At 35.3% G+C, this 20947-nt stretch overlaps 1 protein-coding gene and 1 long non-coding RNA gene across 3 annotated transcripts in view; one reads left to right on the top strand and one right to left on the bottom strand.

Moving 5' to 3' along the window:
• Positions 1-20947, top strand: part of PRSS12 (serine protease 12) — a 65759-nt gene that overhangs the window by 33903 nt on the left and 10909 nt on the right. For both annotated transcript variants that reach the window (XM_022596283.3, XM_089911297.1), the window contains exons 7-11: positions 1829-2025; positions 6190-6331; positions 12659-12864; positions 16427-16505; positions 17228-17350. In XM_022596283.3, the coding sequence (XP_022451991.1) occupies positions 1829-2025; positions 6190-6331; positions 12659-12864; positions 16427-16505; positions 17228-17350 (747 nt within the window). The remainder of the gene's footprint in view (positions 1-1828; positions 2026-6189; positions 6332-12658; positions 12865-16426; positions 16506-17227; positions 17351-20947) is intronic.
• LOC111186070 (uncharacterized) overlaps positions 1-20947 on the bottom strand; it is a 33984-nt gene continuing 13037 nt past the window's right edge. Inside the window, exon 4 of the long non-coding RNA XR_002647747.3 lies at positions 1-20947. This exon is cut by the window's right edge and continues 9026 nt beyond it. This is a non-coding gene — a long non-coding RNA (uncharacterized LOC111186070).

Below are 20947 nucleotides of genomic sequence, written 5' to 3' on the forward strand. Positions count from 1 at the left end.
ACTTAATATTTAGATTCGTTTAATTTTTCCTGTTATAAATAGTGACATCATGAAGATATAGATGCATGTTATTGACTAATATTTTGAATTTTCATGGGCAGTGCTGTTATTATTATATAATTGTCAGGTCAAGGGGTATGACATGCCAGCCAAATAAATATTGTTGTTTAATTAATAAGAATTACTCAAAAATATCATTTCATCTGAGCAAATCTCTGTTAGTCTGAGAACTGTATCCTGTTGTCACAAACTTAGAAAGATTCAAAAATACTATTATTTACTATTTTCATATTTTTCCTTATTAATTAAAACAATTGAGTGACTGATTTTTTTTTCCATATTTTATTTATTTTGTTTCACAAATACATTCAGTTTTTCTTGCATATACAGAGTATCAGAACTTAATGATTTTAAAAATGTTCTCAATATTTGTTAAAAGTTCTAAATGTGTTAGAAGGTAGAATAAGCATGTGCTACATTTACATTTTAGTTTATGGAGGAGTTTCTGAAAGGAAATACTCTTTTGGAATGAGAAAGGGTGAACTCTGGGTTTCTTCATACAAATGAAATCCTAAAGTAAAGTGACCTCCTGCTGTCTGTTATATAGTTGATATGCACAGATGGTAATCACATTGATGCATTTTGTGGAAACATGGTATAAGTTGAAAGTGATAGCAATATGGGATTAGGGATAATTACTTTTCTATCTAAGGCTTGATTAGTCAGCACAATAGAAGTCTTAGAATGACTCATTCAAAGTTGCATTGTTTTAATTTATTGAAATGTTTATCTTGTTAAATAAATTTAATAAATAAGTGCATGGTAAAACAATTAGGAAAATTCATGGGGAAACAATTAGGAAAATTCATCTTTCAAACATAAAGATCTCTTCATATTCTTAGTACAGAAATAATAAAAACATTCAGTGGTGGAAGTGACTGACATAAAATTTATGAGTAAAAGTTTAATTATATAGACCGAGAACTGAAAGACACTTCAAATATCTTTTAGCCCAGGAATTTCTGGAGATTTGTTTGTATTCTACAGGACAAAAGAAAACAAAATTGAGGGGAGGATGAATGAAGGTAGAGACTGACTTAGTTACCAATTTTTAATTTTGCAGATCTTTCCTATTTCTATTAATACATTTAGGATTTTTTGTAGTGTAGTGTTACAAATAAAGTCAATTGAAACACAAATATATTTATAAAAATCTTAAAAGTCAGATTTATGTAACCTTATGAAAAGCTAAGAACATTGTCATTAATCTGATTTTGATGGGCTGAAATCCAAGTTTTATCATGGTTTGGAAATGGTGCTTGAGAAATCACTGAACTAATACACACTTTTTTATTTTGGAAGAGAGGATACCAAAGAGGCCTAGAGAAGCTAATGAAATCAAATGAGCTTTGATGGCTCTTCAGAGGCTGATATAAGACACACATTCTTACTTTCTGGTCCACTGTGTTATTTCCATGGTCAGGAATTTGAGGTTTATCTCTGTCTGCATTCTCTGTGGTTGGTGGGTTAAATTGTAGACAAAACGCAAGAATGGTTGGGAAAAAAGGATTAATTATCCACTAGTTAAGCAAACATTGTTGGTTAACTAGTGGATTAGTTAACCAACATTGTTAAGATGATCAAAATATGTGATGGAGATTTAGCAGATTTTTTACTGCTCTGAGAACTGAGTTCTCAAGATAGGAGAAAGAACAAATACTTACCCTCTGAAGTCATGCCACTTAATTAGGTTGTTTGTTTTATGTTTTATGGTTCCTTGAAACAAGAGACAAAAGTTCTATGCACAGTGTTTATTTTATTGCCACAGATATGGCAAACAAGCCTCTGCAAACCACTTTGAAGAAAGCACAGGGCCCATATGGTTGGATGATGTCAACTGCTCAGGAAAGGAAACCAGTTTCCTTCAGTGTTCTCGGAGACCCTGGGAAAGGCATGACTGCAGCCATCGGGAAGATGTTGCTGTCTCCTGCTACCCTGGCAGGGATGGACACAGACTGTCTCTGGGTGAGGTCCTGCCACAGCTCTTGAGTATCCGTATTTCAGTAGCCACTACACCTCTATCCACTGGTCTGGAATGTGAAGCATTTCTCATCTTTGTCTATTTTTCTTTTTTTTGTCTGTTTCCCCAAATGCTCTAATTTTTAGTAATTTGCATTCAGAGAAAAATAGTCTTTTGAGTCTTTCCACCAATGTTATAAATTTCTACTCCTAATTTTTCTTTACCTGTAAGCCTAAATTTCTCATGTATCTGAAAGATGGGTTAAAGAAGTCACGATGTCCATTCCACAACTGATTAGTCACCTATTCTGCTTCCCATTTACCTTGAATTCTAATGAACTATTTGAAAAAGGATTAAAAATAAATCAGAACAAAACAATAGGTCTCTTTCCCACCCTCCATGATTCATTTCTTCTTTAGTCCTGAGGCCTTGTCAATCATTGGTTACCAACCAGCCTTTGCTCTGTCCTAACCTAGATCTTTCAAGTTTCTCACTGGGCTCATAGGTGGATTCATTGGAGTAAATAGTCCGCCTATCTTTCTAAGATACCCTGTTACTAAAAATCCATTAGTGTCCTTTATTACTCCCTAGTTCCAAATTTCTTCAGACTTACGGCCGGATAAAAGGTACCTAGCTCATCTAACAGTCTTAAATATTTGTAGATGAAGGTCCTTTTGTGAGCAGAGAGCAAATAACTATATATCCTTGACAGACTTAACATCCAACAAGGAGAGCAGAATAAATATGAATGAAAAATATAGAGGGACATACTTAAAAGACATGCCAGGACTCTACCTATTTGTAGAGTAGCTCTATTTGTATCTATACATGTATTTTTTGGTGCATAGATGTTAAAATAACCACAGGTGGTTCTTAAGTTTCACCTCAGGCTTGAATCAGCCCTTTTTGTATCCTCCTGTTTTGAGACTGTGAAGCTGGAATCTTCACATTATAAAATAATGGAACGTGTTGAATCCCACAGTATTAACTGTTTTGTGTACTTAAGTTTGTCAAGGTATGTGGTTGATTCCTCATTGTACTCTATCCTGTGAGATCATAGTGACTCACTGCACTAATCTAGCATTACACCAGGTAGAAATACAGTCTTTTACCCCATCCCTTATGGGTCATATTTTCAATTTTGTTTCTTTTTGTTTGTTCTCTTCCCTTGCTCCTTTCTTCTTATAAAGGATTTATGATCCTCCCAGGATTATGCGATGAATCATTGCATGTGGTTGGGGGAGATAGAGCCTATTTGCTAGAACTGGACCCTCTTAGCCCCAGAGAGCAGGTATTTGGATCATGGAGTGATATGTTCAGGCACATTCCATCAGTGTTCCAGGTGATGAAACACATACAGTTAGGACATCTAATCCTTTCAGTTCCCCTAAAAATCTTTAATTTTCCAAGGGTGATAATTATTAATAAAATATGGGATCATTATTATGAATTCTTTGGTCCTAATTTTGGTAATATATCTATTAACCATTCATTTGTTCAAAGGATATTATATCTGAGCCAAATTTATCCTTTTGGAATAGAATCAGATTACCATTTATTCATCCAAAGAGATCATTACTTTCCCACTTATCAAAAAGGACTGCATAACAAAAAGAGGAGATCATGGAATAGTGGTATAAACAACAGCATTTTAAAAACAATTGAGATTTTTTACTTCCTTGGCACTGTGATAAGAGCTGTTAGACTATTACAGTTTTCAACTATTTGAAGGGTAACTTGTGGACCTTAACTTTAAATGTGAATGAAACTTTTCTCAAAATTAGTAGTAGTTCAATAGACACTTTCTAATTTTGGGTGTGTGGTAGATGGAATGCTCAAAAGCAATATTCTAGGTCAGTAAAAGTAATTTTAGTAAGAATGCAGTTAATGCCTATGTGAATTGGGGGAAATTTGTGGGATGGTCAATGTGTAGATTTCTCATTTTAATACTGCTTTAATTCTAAAGTTTAGAGTATTAAATCTTAGCAGAGATTTCTTTCACAGTGAGAGTGTCTCTTACTCAAATAAAGTTTGACTTTTAATTTAATTTATGCTAGATTTTATCTTTTTTCTAGGAAAAATATTATTTTCTTAAGATAATGTATTAAATCAGTGTTACAGGAAAATTGAAACAAAGAAAACTACTGTGATCAGAGTTTGAGGTATATAATTAAAGATACTGTATACCCGCAGGACTGTTTAGTTTTCCCAAGCATTTTATATTTATTTAAGATTTTAGAAATAAAACATGTATATTATTATTGCCATAACAGATAGAACTTAAGCAGTAGGGTGGTATTGATAGAATGGCTTCTGTCATTCAGTTTCCCTTCAGGCATTGAAAATCCAATGATTTTATAAAATGGATGGCTAAAATTAGGTTAAGAATACCGTATTTTTATTTTTACAAAGTATGCAACTTAGGCTTTAAAAACACTTTATCATTTTTATTTTTATGGTATGTGAAAAGCTGCCCATAAAACAACTAGGGTGGAATGTGGAGGTCTAATTCCATGTACATATGATTTCTTAATTTTGCACCAAAGATCTAAAAAATGTAAAAACTGAAAAATTTAAGAATTTCATCTGTTTAAATTTTTTCATTGAGGATCACTTTTTGGCCTTGCTCCTCTTGCAGAGAATCCCCAAATTTCAGATACAATAATAAGAAATGTTAAGTTTCAAATACACTGTGTTTTGTGACACACCTAAAACACCAAGATTTTCAGCTAATGTAAGCAGTGCATCGAGTAGGCACTCCACAAACATTTGTTGATTTTGACTTTGCTATGTTGATTCTACTGTGATGCCTGTTCCACGAAGTATGATCAGGGACAGAAATTAGAGAGCCAGCAACTCTGGGGGCAACAAAGAAGAATCAGAGGAATCAAAGTAGGATGTGTCCATCTTGCCAACAGTATTTTCCTTCAGTTAACAAATGTTGTCTAGTGATTACATATGTTGGTTTAAACACATATAGAATGATACTCTGTTCATTAGCTGCTTACTTCACCTCCTTGGCTCTGCTAATTTCACTGTGTTTGATGGTATTCCCTAAATCCTTATCAGTCAATCTTAAGGGCTCCGAAGCTGGAGACACTTCTAGTAACTAGGTAATCTAAAGCATGTATATTACTGTAATCAAGTATCACATACTGGGTGGCTTAGACAACAGATATTTATTGTCTCACACTTCTGGAATCTAGAAGTCCAAAGCTGAGGTTGTCCACAGAGGTTGGTTCCTTCTGAGGGCCGGGAGGGAAAGATCTGTTCAAGACCTCTCTCCTTGGCTTACAGGTGGCCATTTTCTCCTATGTCTCTTCACTCTGTCTTCCTTCTGTATATTTCTGTGCACAAATTGGGTTAGAGCTGCCTCTAATGACTTCACAATTCGACCCCTGGCAGTATGCAAGCCATAGTGAGGACTTTTGATTAAACAAAACCATATTTATTGGTGTTGATAGAGATGTGTGAAAGACTCTATAAACCACTTTATTTGCATAATTTAGATAAATCCCAATTTGCTAGAGGTCAGTTTCTCAACTTTTACATCTTAATAATTTTTATGATTTAAGCCCTTCCTTTGGAATCCATAGTAAATAGGAGGGCTGAGATAGAAATTGTCCTTGTGCTTGCCTTTTTTTTTTTTTCTCTTCCATCATTCAAGTTACTCATGCATGCAAAGGTATATCTGAAAATCCTGCCTAAAAATCCTAGCTTTGGAGTATAAATTTCTAGGTGTGTTCATGGATAAGTGAGTAGTAGATGTAGAACAAAAGCAACTCCAAGTTAATGTCTTTTACTAACTGGAAGTTAGTGGTAATAAAATAATCCACGATTTTACAGTGATATATATTCATTTATTCAAGAAACAGCTATTATGTGTACTCTATACACTGTAATGCCGGGCACCGCTCCAAGTGCTGGGAATACAAAGTTAGACAGGATCAGCGCTCTGACTTCAAGGCTACAGAAGATATTGCAAAAGTAGATACAGTTTTTTTTTTTTAATTGGTATCTCTCCTCTTTCTCTCTCTCCCTCTCTCTCTCTCATTGCCCAGCTGATTTTTAGCTCCTTTTACAAACAAATAGTACTTTATAAAGTCTCTCATGCTTTAGTATCAGTTTGCTTGTTTTGGCTTTTCTAATACTTTTGAATCATGACTTAGGTTTTCCAATCAGACTGATGGATGGAGAAAATAAGAAAGAAGGACGAGTGGAGGTTTTTATCAATGGCCAGTGGGGAACAATTTGTGACGATGGGTGGACTGATAAGGATGCAACTGTGATCTGTCGACAGCTTGGCTACAAGTAAGGAAAACCTAACTCTATTTGGGATGTTCATCTGATGAAAATTTCTGATTTTTTATCCTTGTTCTTGCCTAAAATTAACTTCTGTGATTCAATTGAAAATACTGGCAGCATGCTTATTTGAGTCAGAATTATAAAGAAATACAAAGTAGAGTCTCTTTAAATTTTTCTATTTTCTCACAAGAAATATACATTATGTTACTTAAGAAATGTAGCTTTTATCTAGTAACAAATAGTCTAATAACTCTTGACTATTCATTCTACTGCTTCTGTCAGCCAAAGGTGTTAACCTTTTCTATGTGATTTATGTCGTAACACAGTAGCCTTATAAGGGATTCTACTGTTACTGAAATTACAGTTGGTTCTTGTTATTTGCAGTAGTTACATTCTTTAAAGTCACTGTGAACATCGAGTTAGAAAATACTGAGCCATTGCTTCTAGAGCTGAGGCTGAACCAAGCCATGTTCTGCCTTCTTGTTTCAGCTCTTGTGCTTGCAAACAATTGCCCTTTTCGCAGTCTCCTAGTGCTTTTTTTTTTTTTCCATTTCTGTACCTTTTTGTTGATGATTTCCCTGTTTAAAATGGTCCCCAAGAATTTTGCTGAAGTGCTGTCTAACATTCTTGAATGAAGGAATGCTGTGATATGCCTTACAGAGAAAATAAGTGTGTTAAATGGGCTTCATTCAGGCATGAGTTATAGCACGAAAAATGTGGCACTAAATGAGGTGAGAAAGGACACTTATTTCCAGTTTGAGAGCTGAACTAGAAAGGCAGTTTATCTCCTTGTGAGACCTCAGCTGGGCAACTCAAATTTTTTGAGACTTTACGCATGTCTGCAAATGACTGTGAAAGGGCTGATTGATTTTGGAGTTGCAAATATATGGAACATGTTACAGTTTAGAGGGTCATGAAATTTAAGCTAATATACATAATTTGCCTCGCTTATATTGTATTACTAATAGTGGTTTGGATTTTAAAATATATCCTTAATTACACATCTATGTGTATCTTAAATATTGATAAATTTAACTGGTTATTCCTATGCAGAATACATTTTTATTTTAAAAATTATTTCTATTTTGATAAAAGTTCAAATGTTTTTTTTTTTTTTTCCCTAAAGTTTTAAGTCAGAGTTTGTTTTTGGTTACTCAGATACTACTTCAATTTACGGTTCAGTTTTGGACCTAGTTGCAATTCCAGTTGTCCTATGGTCAGTGGGTCCATTATTTGTAATATAGATTTTCAGTATTCAAAATTGGTATGTGACATATTTTCAGCTTTCAAAATATGGGGTAATAGAGGAAGGGAGGAAGCATCTACATTAGATGCCTAGATGAATTCAGTCAACAATTTAAGTTTCCTTTGCTCACTACATTTCTAACATTTTGTTCTCCATTTGAAAAAAAAATGTATATATATACACACATATATACATTATTGTTCTTACATTACATGCCCAGTGAATTTCCTTACCTAAAATCAGCCATTAAAGTATATACTGCTTGAGACTGGTTTTTTGGCTTACTTTTATTTTTTTGGTAGAGGTGATCCAAGAAACCTAGCATTACCTTTGGAAATATGAAGGAAAATATGAAAGAAAAGGTCAAATTTGATCCTTGAATTGTGTGTCTAAGTCATGTTTAAGGAAAAAAATTTTGTAAGAATATTCATCAACGCATTTTCACTTTGATTTCTTTCTAAATTTTTCATTGCTTTTTACTTATCATTTAGCCCATTTTACATTTAACTCAAATGGTGAATTTAGGTAAGAACAATCTAGATTAAGTGAACAAAGTTTGTAGCAATTTTCAATACTATTTCTGTAACAATTATCAAGAAAAGCATTAAAGGAAGATCATACTTCATACTTGTTTTTAAAATAAAGCCTCTTAACACATAATTCAGTAATTTAATGTAACTATGACAAATTGGATAGACATCTAGTGCACAAGCTACAATTTGCCATCAAATAGTATTTAAAAGAAAATCATTTCGATATTTGATCAATCTAAATATACTTGAACGTTTTATAATTTTCCACCAAGGGGAGATGGAATTTCATATAAGAACATATATATAATTGTAAATAGGTATGTGATTAGAAAAGGTTTTTTTTCCCCCATGTTACTTCGAATTAATAAAAGTCTTTAATAAAGCAATTTATTTGTAGAAATCAATCCAGAAAACTTTGAAACTATCAAAAGGCTTGAGTTTTATTAATAAGAATTCCAGAGAACTGTCCCCCAGCCAGCTATATCACACCTGAGGATTAGTCCTTAGAAACACTGAGAATCAAAATAGCATTAGAAAGCTTTTTCATAATGGGAGAAACAGAAATGAAGTAATAAAAACCAGGAACATGAATGGTAACTAACATAGATATGCTTAGAGTGAACAGAAAGTAAAAGGCACTCTTTAATGATGTATTACATAATGTCTGACAAAGTCTAGCATATGAACACATTGTTTTTAGAGGGTTGAGAGAGAATGTGTTGCTATCAGTTAGCCTCGTTAAGAAAGACTAAATAGCCATGATGGAAATTCCATTCTATCTGAACTTTGTGTGAATCCATTAGCATATATTTCAATATGACATTGTTTTTGAACTGTGTATTTATTAGAGTAGTATCCCTTAAAAGAATTTAAAAAATGATGTACCCCTATTGTCTTAGTAGAGACCTAAAGTTAAGTATATCTAATTTTTATCTTACATTTAAATAGCTGCAAAGGATTTAATTTCTGGCATATTTGTATATGACATTTAAAAATAGAACAGTTACTTCACTCTTAATTATATCCAATAAAATATAAATATAGTGCTTTGATACTCTGTCATTCATTAAAAAAATACATGAGCAAGCTCTTTTTTCACCTTCACAAATTTTACATAGTTCCTTTTTCTCCTTGAAATTGTGGTTTAAATTTTCTTTCCCCACAGAATCCTAATGTCCTATGTTTTTAAAAATGTGTGTGTATGTGTGTGTGTATGTGTGTGTGTGTGTGTACACACATGGAGAGAGTGAGAAAGAGAGAAATTAATTCTTCTAACAAGTTCCTCTCAGGATTTTATGATTTCTAGTACACAACTAATTAAAAACAACAACAAAAAATAAAATTTGATAAATAAGTATTAAACATAGGAAAGAAAAGTTGACCAAAGCTTCCGTTTCCTAGACTGAGGGGTTGGGTTTTTGGTCCTTGGATAAAATTTATTTTGAATTGTTCTTTTGGCCACTTTAGAGTCTTTTAAATCTTGGAGCAATGCACTGTGATTGGATTTGGGATGAGTGAAAGATATACCTTTGTTTTGCGCAGTGGGAAAAGGGAAATTTTGAAAGAGAAGTTGACCTTGACTTTAGCAAGACCAGTTTTAGGAGAGAATACACGTGGGTTTTGATGATCTGCATATCAGTTCCCATAAAGTCCTTATATCCCTTGGAAAGTCATCACCTACTCCCAGGAGCACTTGATACTCAGTTTAAAGACTAATGTATTAGAGCCTATTGTCTCATTGGAATTCTTAGCTATGAATTACTGCATGCTTGTAGTCCAGTGAGAAGTCTCTATAGGTGACACAGTCCTTAATTATTTTTTAAAAAGTCAAAAAAATTTATTAGATTTCACTATATCATTGAAAATGTCTTTAATTATGTACTTTCATTAGTTAAAATGTTCTCTAATTCTACTTGTTGATATATCTAAAATGGTGCATTCTCTTTAGCTTGTGCATTGATTGGTAAATTACTAAGGAATCATCCTTTTGTTTTATTTAATGAGTCTAATTTTATTTTCTACATGTTTACTTCCATCTGTCATCTACTTTTATGCTATTTATCTTGCTTTATTTTCTGTTCTTTGTGTAATCTTCGGTTTTCTGATTTGCAAACAATCCAATTTTCTTTCTTTCCTTTCTCTAGTTGTCTGGAATTTCAGCATTGTTGTTGTTTTACTAGAAATTTGAAAAAAATTTTAGCAAACATACTGGCATATTTTCTTACTAATTTCAAAAATTATTTGTAACTTCCCCTTCCTGAAATACATCAAGAGATTTAGCATACTGTTATTTACCTTCTATCTCTACTCATCCTCACACCCAAAACTGATGGGAATCATCTGGGATATTAGTTTCAGGTTGCTATTAGTTTTTAATTTTCTTCAAAGTATACCTATTTGAATTTTAAGTTGCTCTACATTACGCATGCCCATATCAGCAATTATTTCCATTTTTTAAAAAGATTAATAAAATAATTCCTGACAATTCTGATTAAGAAGGAGAGAATACAAGTAAACATTAGAGAAAAGAAAAGGAATATAAGCACAGATACACAGAGGGTTAAAAATTGTAAAATACTATGAACTACTTTTAGCTAATGAATTTGCAAATCTAGATGAAATGAACAATTATCTAGGAAACTGTACATTTTCAACAAAAATATAATTATCAAAATTGATACAAAAGTTTTTTTTTCACCAACACTCTTTATTGTCCATCTCTTTGACAATGGCCATCCTAGTAGGCATGAGTGGTGTCTCACTGTGGTTTTGATTTGCATTTCCCTGATAATCAGTGATGCTGAGCCTCTTTTCACGCGCTTGTTGTACATGAGTATATCTTCTTTGAAGAAATGTCGATTCAGATTCAAAAAAGAGTAACTTTAGAGTTACCTGTTTGATCTTCCATGACTGTAAGCATTTTTAATGGGTTAAATCTTATTTTTATTTGCAATTTATGTCAGAGTAGCAGTTACCAATACAGAAGAAATGATGGGGTATATTTTTGAAATGAGTGTACTGCCAACTACAAGCATGTGAGGCCAGGTCTCATTGCTGAAAGAGGATTATTCAAGCAAATTCCTCAGATAATTCATATCAGTAAACTACTTTGCCTGAGTTCCTTGCATAACTATAAGGAAAGTATAATAACCTTATCTTAACTAAGTAGAATATTTTAATGTTAGAAATCTGGTCCATATTGTCATTTTTAATAAGACAGTTTCTTTTGATTTAAAACCTGTCTTTTGCCTGTTTTTCTATTAGGGTGTTGGTTTTTTATTCTATAAATGAAATTTGAGAGTTATTTGTATATTGTATGCTATGTCCCTCTATCAGAGAATGCATCCACCAACATATATATATATATATTCGTCAACTTTAAAACTTATCTTTTCACTTTCCTGTGGGTGTTTTTTAGTAAAGTGGCATTCTTAATTTAATTTTTGTTGAATTTATCAATCTTTTAATTTAAGGTATACATCTGTGTCTTGTTTAATAAGTCTTTCCCTAACTTGAGGTTATAAGGATAATTTTCCTATAATTCAAACTTTAAAACTTTTCCGTTCTTATGTCACTAATTTAGCAGGAGCTGAGTTTTGAATATGGTGTTAGCTTGAAATATTTCACTAAAAAGATTTTGTGTTTGGATATTTAAAAAGAAGTAATATATTATTTAAAAAAACAGAAACCAAAGAAAAGTGATATACCAAATTAAGTCTGCCTTCTATTCATGATTCCTGGTGTTCTCTTTCTCAGTTAAAAATTGTGCTTTTGTACTTCTAAAGTAGGCTTTAAAAATTCTTAGCTCCCTAGGTAATTATTTAATTCTCGTAATTTTCTTGGAAATACTGTACCAATTTCTTTTTTATTAATTTTTATTTATTTTTGGCTGCGTTGGGTCTTCATTGCTGCGTGCGGGCTTTCTCTAGTTGCAGTGAGCGGGGTCTACTCTTTGTTGCAGTGCGCGGGCTTCTCGTTGCGGTGGCTTCTCTTGTGGAGTACAGGCTGTAGGTGCGCAGGCTTCAGTAGTTGTGGCACGCAGGCTCAGGAGTTGTGGCTTGCAGGCTCTAGAGCACAGGCTCAGTAATTGTGGCACACAGGCTTAGTTACTCCGCGGCATGTGGGATCTTCCCAGACCAGGGCTCAAACCCGTGTCGCCTGCATTGGCAGGTGGATTCTTAAGCACTGCACCACCAGGGAAGTCTTACTATACCAACTTTAAGAGAGTACTATGCTCTGGAAGGGAGTAGAAAATTTTGAGGTGATTTTTTTTCCTGATTAAACTAGAGTTTAAGACTACCATAAATTTTTGACATGCCATTAAATGTGACTTTCTTAGTAGGAGCTAAGATGTAATCAAGAAGTTCTGAGATATGAAAACAAAGAATGTATAGTTATTACGCGCTCAAGCTTTTATTTTTTTTTGACAGAGTCATGAAATAAGTGTTTTAATGTATGAGTTAAGAAATATAATTGAATGAGGGTATATGTTGTGATTTATTCAATTGTATGTTTGACTGATTCTCCACATCCTCAAGAATGCTCTGTTTCCAGGGGTCCTGCCAGAGCAAGAACCATGGCTTATTTTGGGGAAGGAAAAGGACCCATCCACGTGGATAATGTGAAGTGCACAGGAAATGAGAGGTCCCTGGCTGACTGTATCAAACAAGATATTGGAAGACACAACTGCCGCCACGGTGAAGATGCAGGAGTTATTTGTGATTATTTTGACAAGAAAGCATCAGGTAACAGTAATAAAGGTACGTAACCTTCTGGGGCCTATACAAGTCAAAGAATACAAAGCCACACTTCATTATTCTAAGCAGTACTTTGATAATGAAACTCCCCTCCGTAAGAATATACTCAATCCCTTGTTCCTTCTGCTTGTATTTAGAGGCAGTGGTTCTTGACAAACTTTACTGGATGGGACTCACAAGGGACAGCAGGGTTCAGGGGCAGGAGTGGATTTACAGGATTTTGTAATCTCTGAGATTGTCCCCTTTTGACATTCTTAGCCATTTCTAACTGTTCCTTCTCTGGATGTAATAAAACTATCAAACTTGCTGGTATTCTTGAAGATTCAGAATTTATATTTGCTTCATAAAAAGAAGAAATGAAAATTTAAAGATGAATCAGAGAAGGGCACTTCTTCTACTCTTATTAATATCTTAAACAGCAAGGATAATTTTTAAAATTAATTGCAAAAAGAAAATTATCTTTTGTAGATTCTACTCTCTGAAATTTAAAAATGTAAGGGGGGACTTCCCTCATGGCGCTGTGGATGGGACTCCGTGCTCCCAATGTGGGGGGCCCGGGTTCGATCCCTGGTCAGTGAACTAGATTCCACATGCATGCTGCAACTAAGAGTTCGCATGCCGCAAATAAGGAGCCCGCAAACTGCAGCTGAGGAGCCTGCCTGCTGCAATTAGGGAGCCCGTGAGCTGCAACTAAGGAGACCGCCTGCCGCAGCTAAGACACGGCACAACCAAATAAATAAATAAAATTTAAATAAAAATAAAAATGTAAGGAAAATAGAAGTAATCTTCTAGTATAATACAGTAATGGATGTGTCATACATATATAAATAGAAGAGTTCTTAAAAGCTCTGAGTTTAATTTTTATGAAACAAATACAGCTTTAAATGAATAAGGGGGAAAACTAGCTCTTTTGGAGAAAACTATGGTTATGTTTTATGAAAAGAACAGTCATTTATTTATGTGGATTAAGAATCCATGGTTTGATACTTAAGATTTTCTTAAAATCAAGTGCATCTAGGGCTTCCCTGGTGGCACAGTGGTTGAGAATCTGCCTGCTAATGCAGGGGACACGGGTTCGAGCACTGGTCTGGGAAGATCCCACATGCCGTGGAGCACCTGGGCCCGTGAGCCACAATTACTGAGCCTGCGTGTCTGGAGCCTGTCCTCCGCAACAAGAGAGGCCGCGATAGTTAGAGGCCCGCGCACCACGATGAAGAGTGGCCCCCACTTGCCACAACTAGAGAAAGCCCTCGCACAGAAACGAAGACCCAGCGCAGCCATACATAAATAAATTAATTAATTAAAAAAAAAATCAAGTGCACCTGTATCTGAGCATTCTCTTTTTCTAATATCTTTTAATAACCATTAAAGACAATGCAATAAATAAATTGGATGTTGTTAATATGATTCTTCACTATCTGAGGGTCTTTTGAGTCTGGAGAAGAATATTTATAACCCTTTGTGCTTTGTTTTATATATATATAATATATATACACACATATATATTACATGACATAAATATGATTTGGTAAGCCAATTTTTCCTAAGTATTGACTATAATTTAATGTATTAAATTCCCTCCAATAATTTAAACTACAGTTACAAAGTGAACATAATTAATTCTTTGGATTATGGAAAATTTCTTAAGCAGCAGAAAAGCATAAAAATTCAGTAATTGTAAAATGTTCTACCATATTTCTATGTAAACCTATTTTAAAATATGAAATACCATATCTATTTCTTCATTATTAATACATTTGTTTTAATGCCTTCCAAAGGTGTAGCACTGCTTATTTTGATACCTTTCCATGGTCTTAATGCTACCATATCTGAAATTAAAACAATTCGTCTTAGACCAGCTGGATTACTGAATCTGGTTTATTATTAACCTGTTGACTTTGTGTGGAGGCTCAAGAACTAATAATTTCTATAAGGTGATTCAAACCCAAGCCAGTGGTTACTGGTCATCTGATGGGATCCTTTTATAAATGAATTTCATTTTACTTTATAATTTTTTATAATAATGGGTTTTATGGCTTTAAATAGATTTTGATTTCTTGCAATCTTCTTCTTTACTCCAGAATGATGTAAACTTCCAGCTCTGCTTGCTTAGTGTTACATCATTCCTTGTCATGGCATTATATACATTGACCTGACTTGGAACATTACTGGAAACTTCTGTTTTTCTGGTATCTTATAATTTGCAGTGTCATGTAGAGGACTCATAACCTAAGAGATGAGGATTAAGGTTTGACAGCCTGTCTCTGAGATCCTTTGACAAATTAATGATCTTGGTACACATTGTTGAACCTCTCTCTCCATGAAGAAATAACTAGTGCTGATTCCATATTGGGCTCCCTTCTACCTGGTTATTATGGGACAACATTAGTGCTGACTAGACTTTCATGGTCTTGGCACAATTCCTACCCTTCTCTTCTTACACAGATAGAAAAACAGTATATATCTATACTTTATACACGTGTACTTAACCAAAGAAACAGCGTATCCCCATATAGATTCTCCTACTTTCTAAAATTATTTTTAAAGCTAGTCATAGTTTATTTACTCTTCTTTTATACACCACCTTTTCATATATTTTTAGTTTAACTCTTCTTTTTTTATGCTTTTGACAGAATTCTGTTATCTTGAGAAGTTTGACTATATATATCCTTAAATACAATTTGCCACTTAAATTGGCTTAGTAAATCCTTTCCATATATTAACATGCTATATGAGTAAATGTAAATTTATGTCAGAATTTCATCCTGGGAATGTGCTTTGCTCCTATGAGTTACATTTGTGTATGTGGCTTGGAAGAGCGTTGTCTGTGAAAATCAAATAATTCAGAGCATTGTTGCTTTTTGTAGTTTTGTTGTTTAATATTTCTGAACTCCCGAACAATCATCTATAATCAGCAGAGGAGGAGATGTGGGTACCACAAGGATGATGTACTAGACAGGGCCAAATCATTCAGCAGCCTGTGAAACCTCTACAGAGCTGATTGTAGGAAACCTCATAAAGTTCCTTGTCTACTTGTGAAATTATTGTTGCCTTGGTTAAATGAGAAAACAACTTTTAATTTTTATTATAAGATAGGACTTCCCTGGTGGCACAGTGGTTAAGAATCCACCTGCCAATGCAGGGGACACAGGTTCGATCCCTGGTCTGGGAAGATCCCACATGCTGCGGAGCAACTAAGCCCATGTGCCACAACTACTGAGCCCACGAGCCACAACTACTGAAGCCCACATGCCTAGAGCCCATGCTACGCAGCAAGAGAAGCCACCGCAATGAGAAGCCTGACACTGCAACGATAGCCCTTGCTCGCCGCAACTACAGAAAGCCCATGTGCAGCAGTGAAGACCCAATGCAGCCAAAAATAAATAACATATATAAATAAAATAAATTTTTTTAAAAGTTTAATTTTTATTGTAAGAAAAATAGCCTATAATTTGAAGAGAAAAAGCACTTTAAAATAGAGGAAGCGTCAGGGGAATGTGTCACTTGTGTCTTTACCCCACTATCAGCAATATGATAGTTTAATTAAAACCTCTTTCTGCTTCAGAGTCTCTCTTATCTGTTTGTGGTTTGAGATTACTGCACCGTCGGCAGAAGCGGATCATTGGTGGGAAAAATTCTTTAAGGTAAAAGGTTCTTCAAATACAGATTACACTGATAATTTCACTGTCCTTTGACTTATATTTACTTTATATAGACCATGTTCTTCAAATCGCTATCCCCTGATTTATGAGATAGATGGGTTGCTGAAAAGTTATGTGGCAGAAACAAACGAATTTAACAGGAAATCTGAAAAAAATGTATAACTACAAATTTGTTTAATTTAGAATATATTTGTTTTGGACTTGACTCATTTTAATATAATTTTTTTATTTGTTGAATTTACTAGTGGAAAACCAGTACTTTGCTTATTAAATACTTCTTCCGGGGAATTCCCTGGTGGTCCAGTGGTTAGGACTCGGTGCTTTCTCTGCCGTGGCCTGGGTTCAATCCCTGATCGGGGAACTAAGATTCCACAAGCCAAAACAAAAAAAAAACTTCTTCAGGCTGCTTAGGTGAGGGAGAAAATATGCTTCAAATCATGAAATATAAAGAAGACACAGATTGTTTCCAAAAACGTCAGAATTTGGTGGGATGCATACACATGCTATAAGCAAGTCTTCAGGGTGGTCTGCTCAAAGTTGTAAGAATATTCATTCTGAAAGTAGGAAGGGAGTCTACATCCTAGAATCCCCTTTTTACTTCTTTCCTCCCACATGCAAGCCTTCTAAGTCCTTGTTTTGCTGGATGACTGTCCTTGCTTTTCGGCCTTTTATGGATATTGATGAGTGGCTTACTTTCTTCTTAGGGGTGGTTGGCCTTGGCAAGTGTCCCTCCGGCTCAAGTCATCCCATGGAGATGGCAGACTCCTTTGCGGGGCCACACTCCTGAGTAGCTGCTGGGTCCTTACAGCAGCACACTGCTTCAAGAGGTATGTGTCCACCTTTCCAAACAACTCGGTTTGGCTCTTATTTGCCAGTTCTTCCAATCCCTTCCTGCTCTACAGCGTGCTAGAAACTTGGGGTGTCAGAGCCAGGCTGTAGGCCTTCCTTGTCTCTACCAGTGGCACTGTGGAAGTGAGGGGGAAACATCAGGAGCAAACAGAGCTCTCAGGAAGCTACCTGCTACCTGGTGTTAAAGCAAACTCTAGAGTTAAGGAGAAGACAAGATCGGTTTTTGAAGGGGAGGCAGCTGTGTTTGTGCTTCCCCCAAGAACATATCTGAGGATGAAATCATATCCCCATATCGCTAGAAGAGACCTCAGATTATTTGATTATGAATGGTAAGGAATAGGGAGTCCAGGTTTAGTGTTTTGATTTGGTGTTTTGATTTGAATTTTAGAACCTTTGGGTCTTCTTGGTGTTCTGTGTCTTTTAGATTTCTCTATTTGTACCTGTCAGGTTGCATCCTGATTATTTCCGTTTGTCCCAGGAATTTTATCAGCCCAATCTGAAGTTTTCCCAGTTCAGAGGGGAAGCCATGCAGAGAGATTCAGTGTGCCAGAGTCACACTGCTTATGGTGACAGCACCTGCACTAGAACCTAGTGGTCCTTTCTCCTTGTCCTGTGCTCTTTTGTGGGCCCTGGCTAATGGACATTTCCTCAGCATAAATTTTAGTATTTAAAAATGTATACCATTGCTTAGCAAATATTGATAGTTATTGAATCAAGGTGATGAGTACAAGGGGTTTCACTATTCTGTGTACTTAAAAATACTCATAAAATGTTTTAAGTAAAACATGTACCATAGTGTTGAAAAATTGTTACAACCAAAAATTTGTTTTGTATTTTATCATATGTGAAAATATATGGCTTCATTGTGTATTTACAATCCATCCATGTAGATTTTAACTGCCATATGAGTGTTAACTCCTATTGTAAGACGAAACCAACCTCAGTTTATTTATTCTCCTACTGGTGGAAGGTTAGGTGGTTTCCATTCTTTCATTATTAAAAAACAATGTTGCATTAGATATCCATTACGTGTCTCATTGGTACAGACATGTGGGAGCATTGTGCTGGGTCCTGGAGTATGGGTGCCGTTCAATTTTACTAGACACTGCCAACTTATGTTCTAAAGTAACTGTATCAGTTTATATCAGAGCAATGTGTAAGTTCCTGTTTCCTCACATCCCTACCCCAACTTGATACCATCAACATTTTCAATTTTTGCCAGTCTTAGAGTTTTCGGATTTCTTTTTAATTCTATTTTCCTGATTAGTGTCTTCCTCTTTCATGAATTATTTGTTCACATCCTTTGCTTATTTTTCTATTCGATTGTCTTTTGTAATTGATTTAAACATATTTGGGGATATATTCTTTGTACAGAATCTTTGTTATTATGTGTTACAAATAACTTTTCTCAATCTGGGGCATGTCCTTTCCCTAGTTTAAGGTTTCTTTCTTATGAAGATGTTTTAATTTTAATATATTTAAATGTGTCAATTTTTTAAGTCTTATAAAAGCTTTGTATATCTTATTTTAAAAATTCTTCTTTAGCCCCATATGAAGATGGTAGTTTTTTACAAAAAGAAATTTACAATTTTGCTTTTCCTATTTAGATTTTTAATCTGTTTACAGTTTTTTTGGTGTGTGTGTATGGTATATGGTATAAGGAAGGGACCTAATTTTATATTTTTCTTTATGGATAGTTAGTTTTCCCAGTACCTTTTAAAACTAAACATTCCATTCTTTACCAGCTGGTTTATGTCAACTGTGTTGTTTGCCAAGTTCTCATGTATCTTTGTTTCTAGAATCTCTATTCACTTCCTCTTATCTATTTTGATAAATATTATGGAGTAATATTCCATGTTCAAGGTGCTGCAGAAGACACAAATCTGTATTTTACATAGCCTTTGTCATTTCTGCGGTAATAATTGAGTTTGAGAGTTCACCTATATACCAGTGGGTTTAATATAGTCCTGTGTTACATGAATGGCACAGACAATAAAGATTCATTTATTAACTTAACAAAAAGTTATTGAGCCTGTAATGTTCCCAGGAATGTGCCATGCGCTAGAAATATCTCGGAGAATAAGATGGATAGGACCCTTGGTACCATGAGTTTTTAATGCAGCTATAGGAACCCAGAGGAGGGAGACATATGGGATCGAAAAAAGTTTAGAGCACCATTTTTAAAGTGTGGTCTTTTCACCGCAATATTAGGTATTGGGTTGGCCAAAAAGTTCATTCGGGTGTTTCTGTAAGATGTTACGGGAAACCCCGAATGAACCTTTTGGCCAACCCAATACATTCAGCTTATTAAAAATCCAGATTTCTGGGCCCCTATCCCAGATCTACTGAATCTTTGGAGCTAAGACCCGGGAGTTTACATTTTTATCAAGCATCTTTGATGATTCTCGTGAACGTTAAAGGTTAAGACCCTCTTGCTCCTGGATAGAACAGAATGTGGTCTGGACTTTTGAAGAATGATGATGAGGAAGGATATAATGGAGTTAACAGGATACTTATCCTTGCCCTATTCAACATATTAATCACTAAACTGAAACGGGACACTGATGATAAATTAATCATATTTTTGATGCCAGGAGATTGGGAGGGACACGTAATATCTTAGAAGACTGGATTCATGGTGGCAAAGAATATTGGTAGGCTGATTCTAATAAAAAAGTAACGTGGAGGGCTTCCCTGGTGGAGCAGTGGTTGAGAGTCCGCCTGCCGATGCAGGGGACACGGGTTCGTGCCCCGGTCCGGGAAGATCCCACATGCCGCGGAGAGGCTGGGCCTGTGAGCCATGGCCGCTGAGCCTGCGCGTCCGGAGCCTGTGCTCCGCAACGGGAGAGGCCACAGCAGTGAGAGGCCTGCGTACCGCAAAAAAAAAAAATAAAAAAGTAATGTGGAATAAAGAGGAAGTAAAATGCTGCCTTTAGTTCAGGAAACCTGGCTTGAATGCAGCACACGTGAAAAAGACCTTATGGGTTTTAGCATCCTGCAACCTTAATAGTCAGTGATGCCATGTGGTTGCCCACAAAGTTAATCAGCCTTGGGCAGCCCTGACAGAACAGCGCCAACACAACAAGACGCTTGCTCTTCTGTCCTGTGCTCAAGCTGTTGTAGGGGGCAAAAGCACTGTCGCTATCAAACAGAGAGAACTGTGCTCAGTTCCGAGTGCCATCCTCTGACAAAGTGACATGGTGCACTAAGGAAGGCAAGCAGAAAGGCGAGAGTGTGGAATCAGATTAAATTCATTACCTGTTACTTCAAATACCACAAATGCTAATGAAAGGTAATTTTCATTTTAAAATAGGAAAGAGGTCTGTTGTTTCCTTTTTATTTCTTTAACACAAGACAAAGCTGGGATGGGCTGTATGTGGGAGGAGGAGTGAGTTCTGTTATGAAGTCTGTTCAAGCAAAGAGGCTGGATTCGTGTATTGGTAGAGGCTGGAGGTAGATAACATTTCGTGTTGAGAGCACAGTGGTGAGAAAGAAAGCATAAAGCATATTTGAAGGATGCCAGTTATTAGTTAGGATCGTGGATCTGCAATTTGTATAGCGGACTTACAGTAAAG

The sequence above is a fragment of the Delphinapterus leucas genome, chromosome 5 (genome assembly GCF_059928025.1).
Source record: "Delphinapterus leucas isolate spDelLeu-1000000601 "Yukka" chromosome 5, BTC_Dleu_Yukka2, whole genome shotgun sequence".
NCBI lineage: Eukaryota > Metazoa > Chordata > Mammalia > Artiodactyla > Monodontidae > Delphinapterus > Delphinapterus leucas.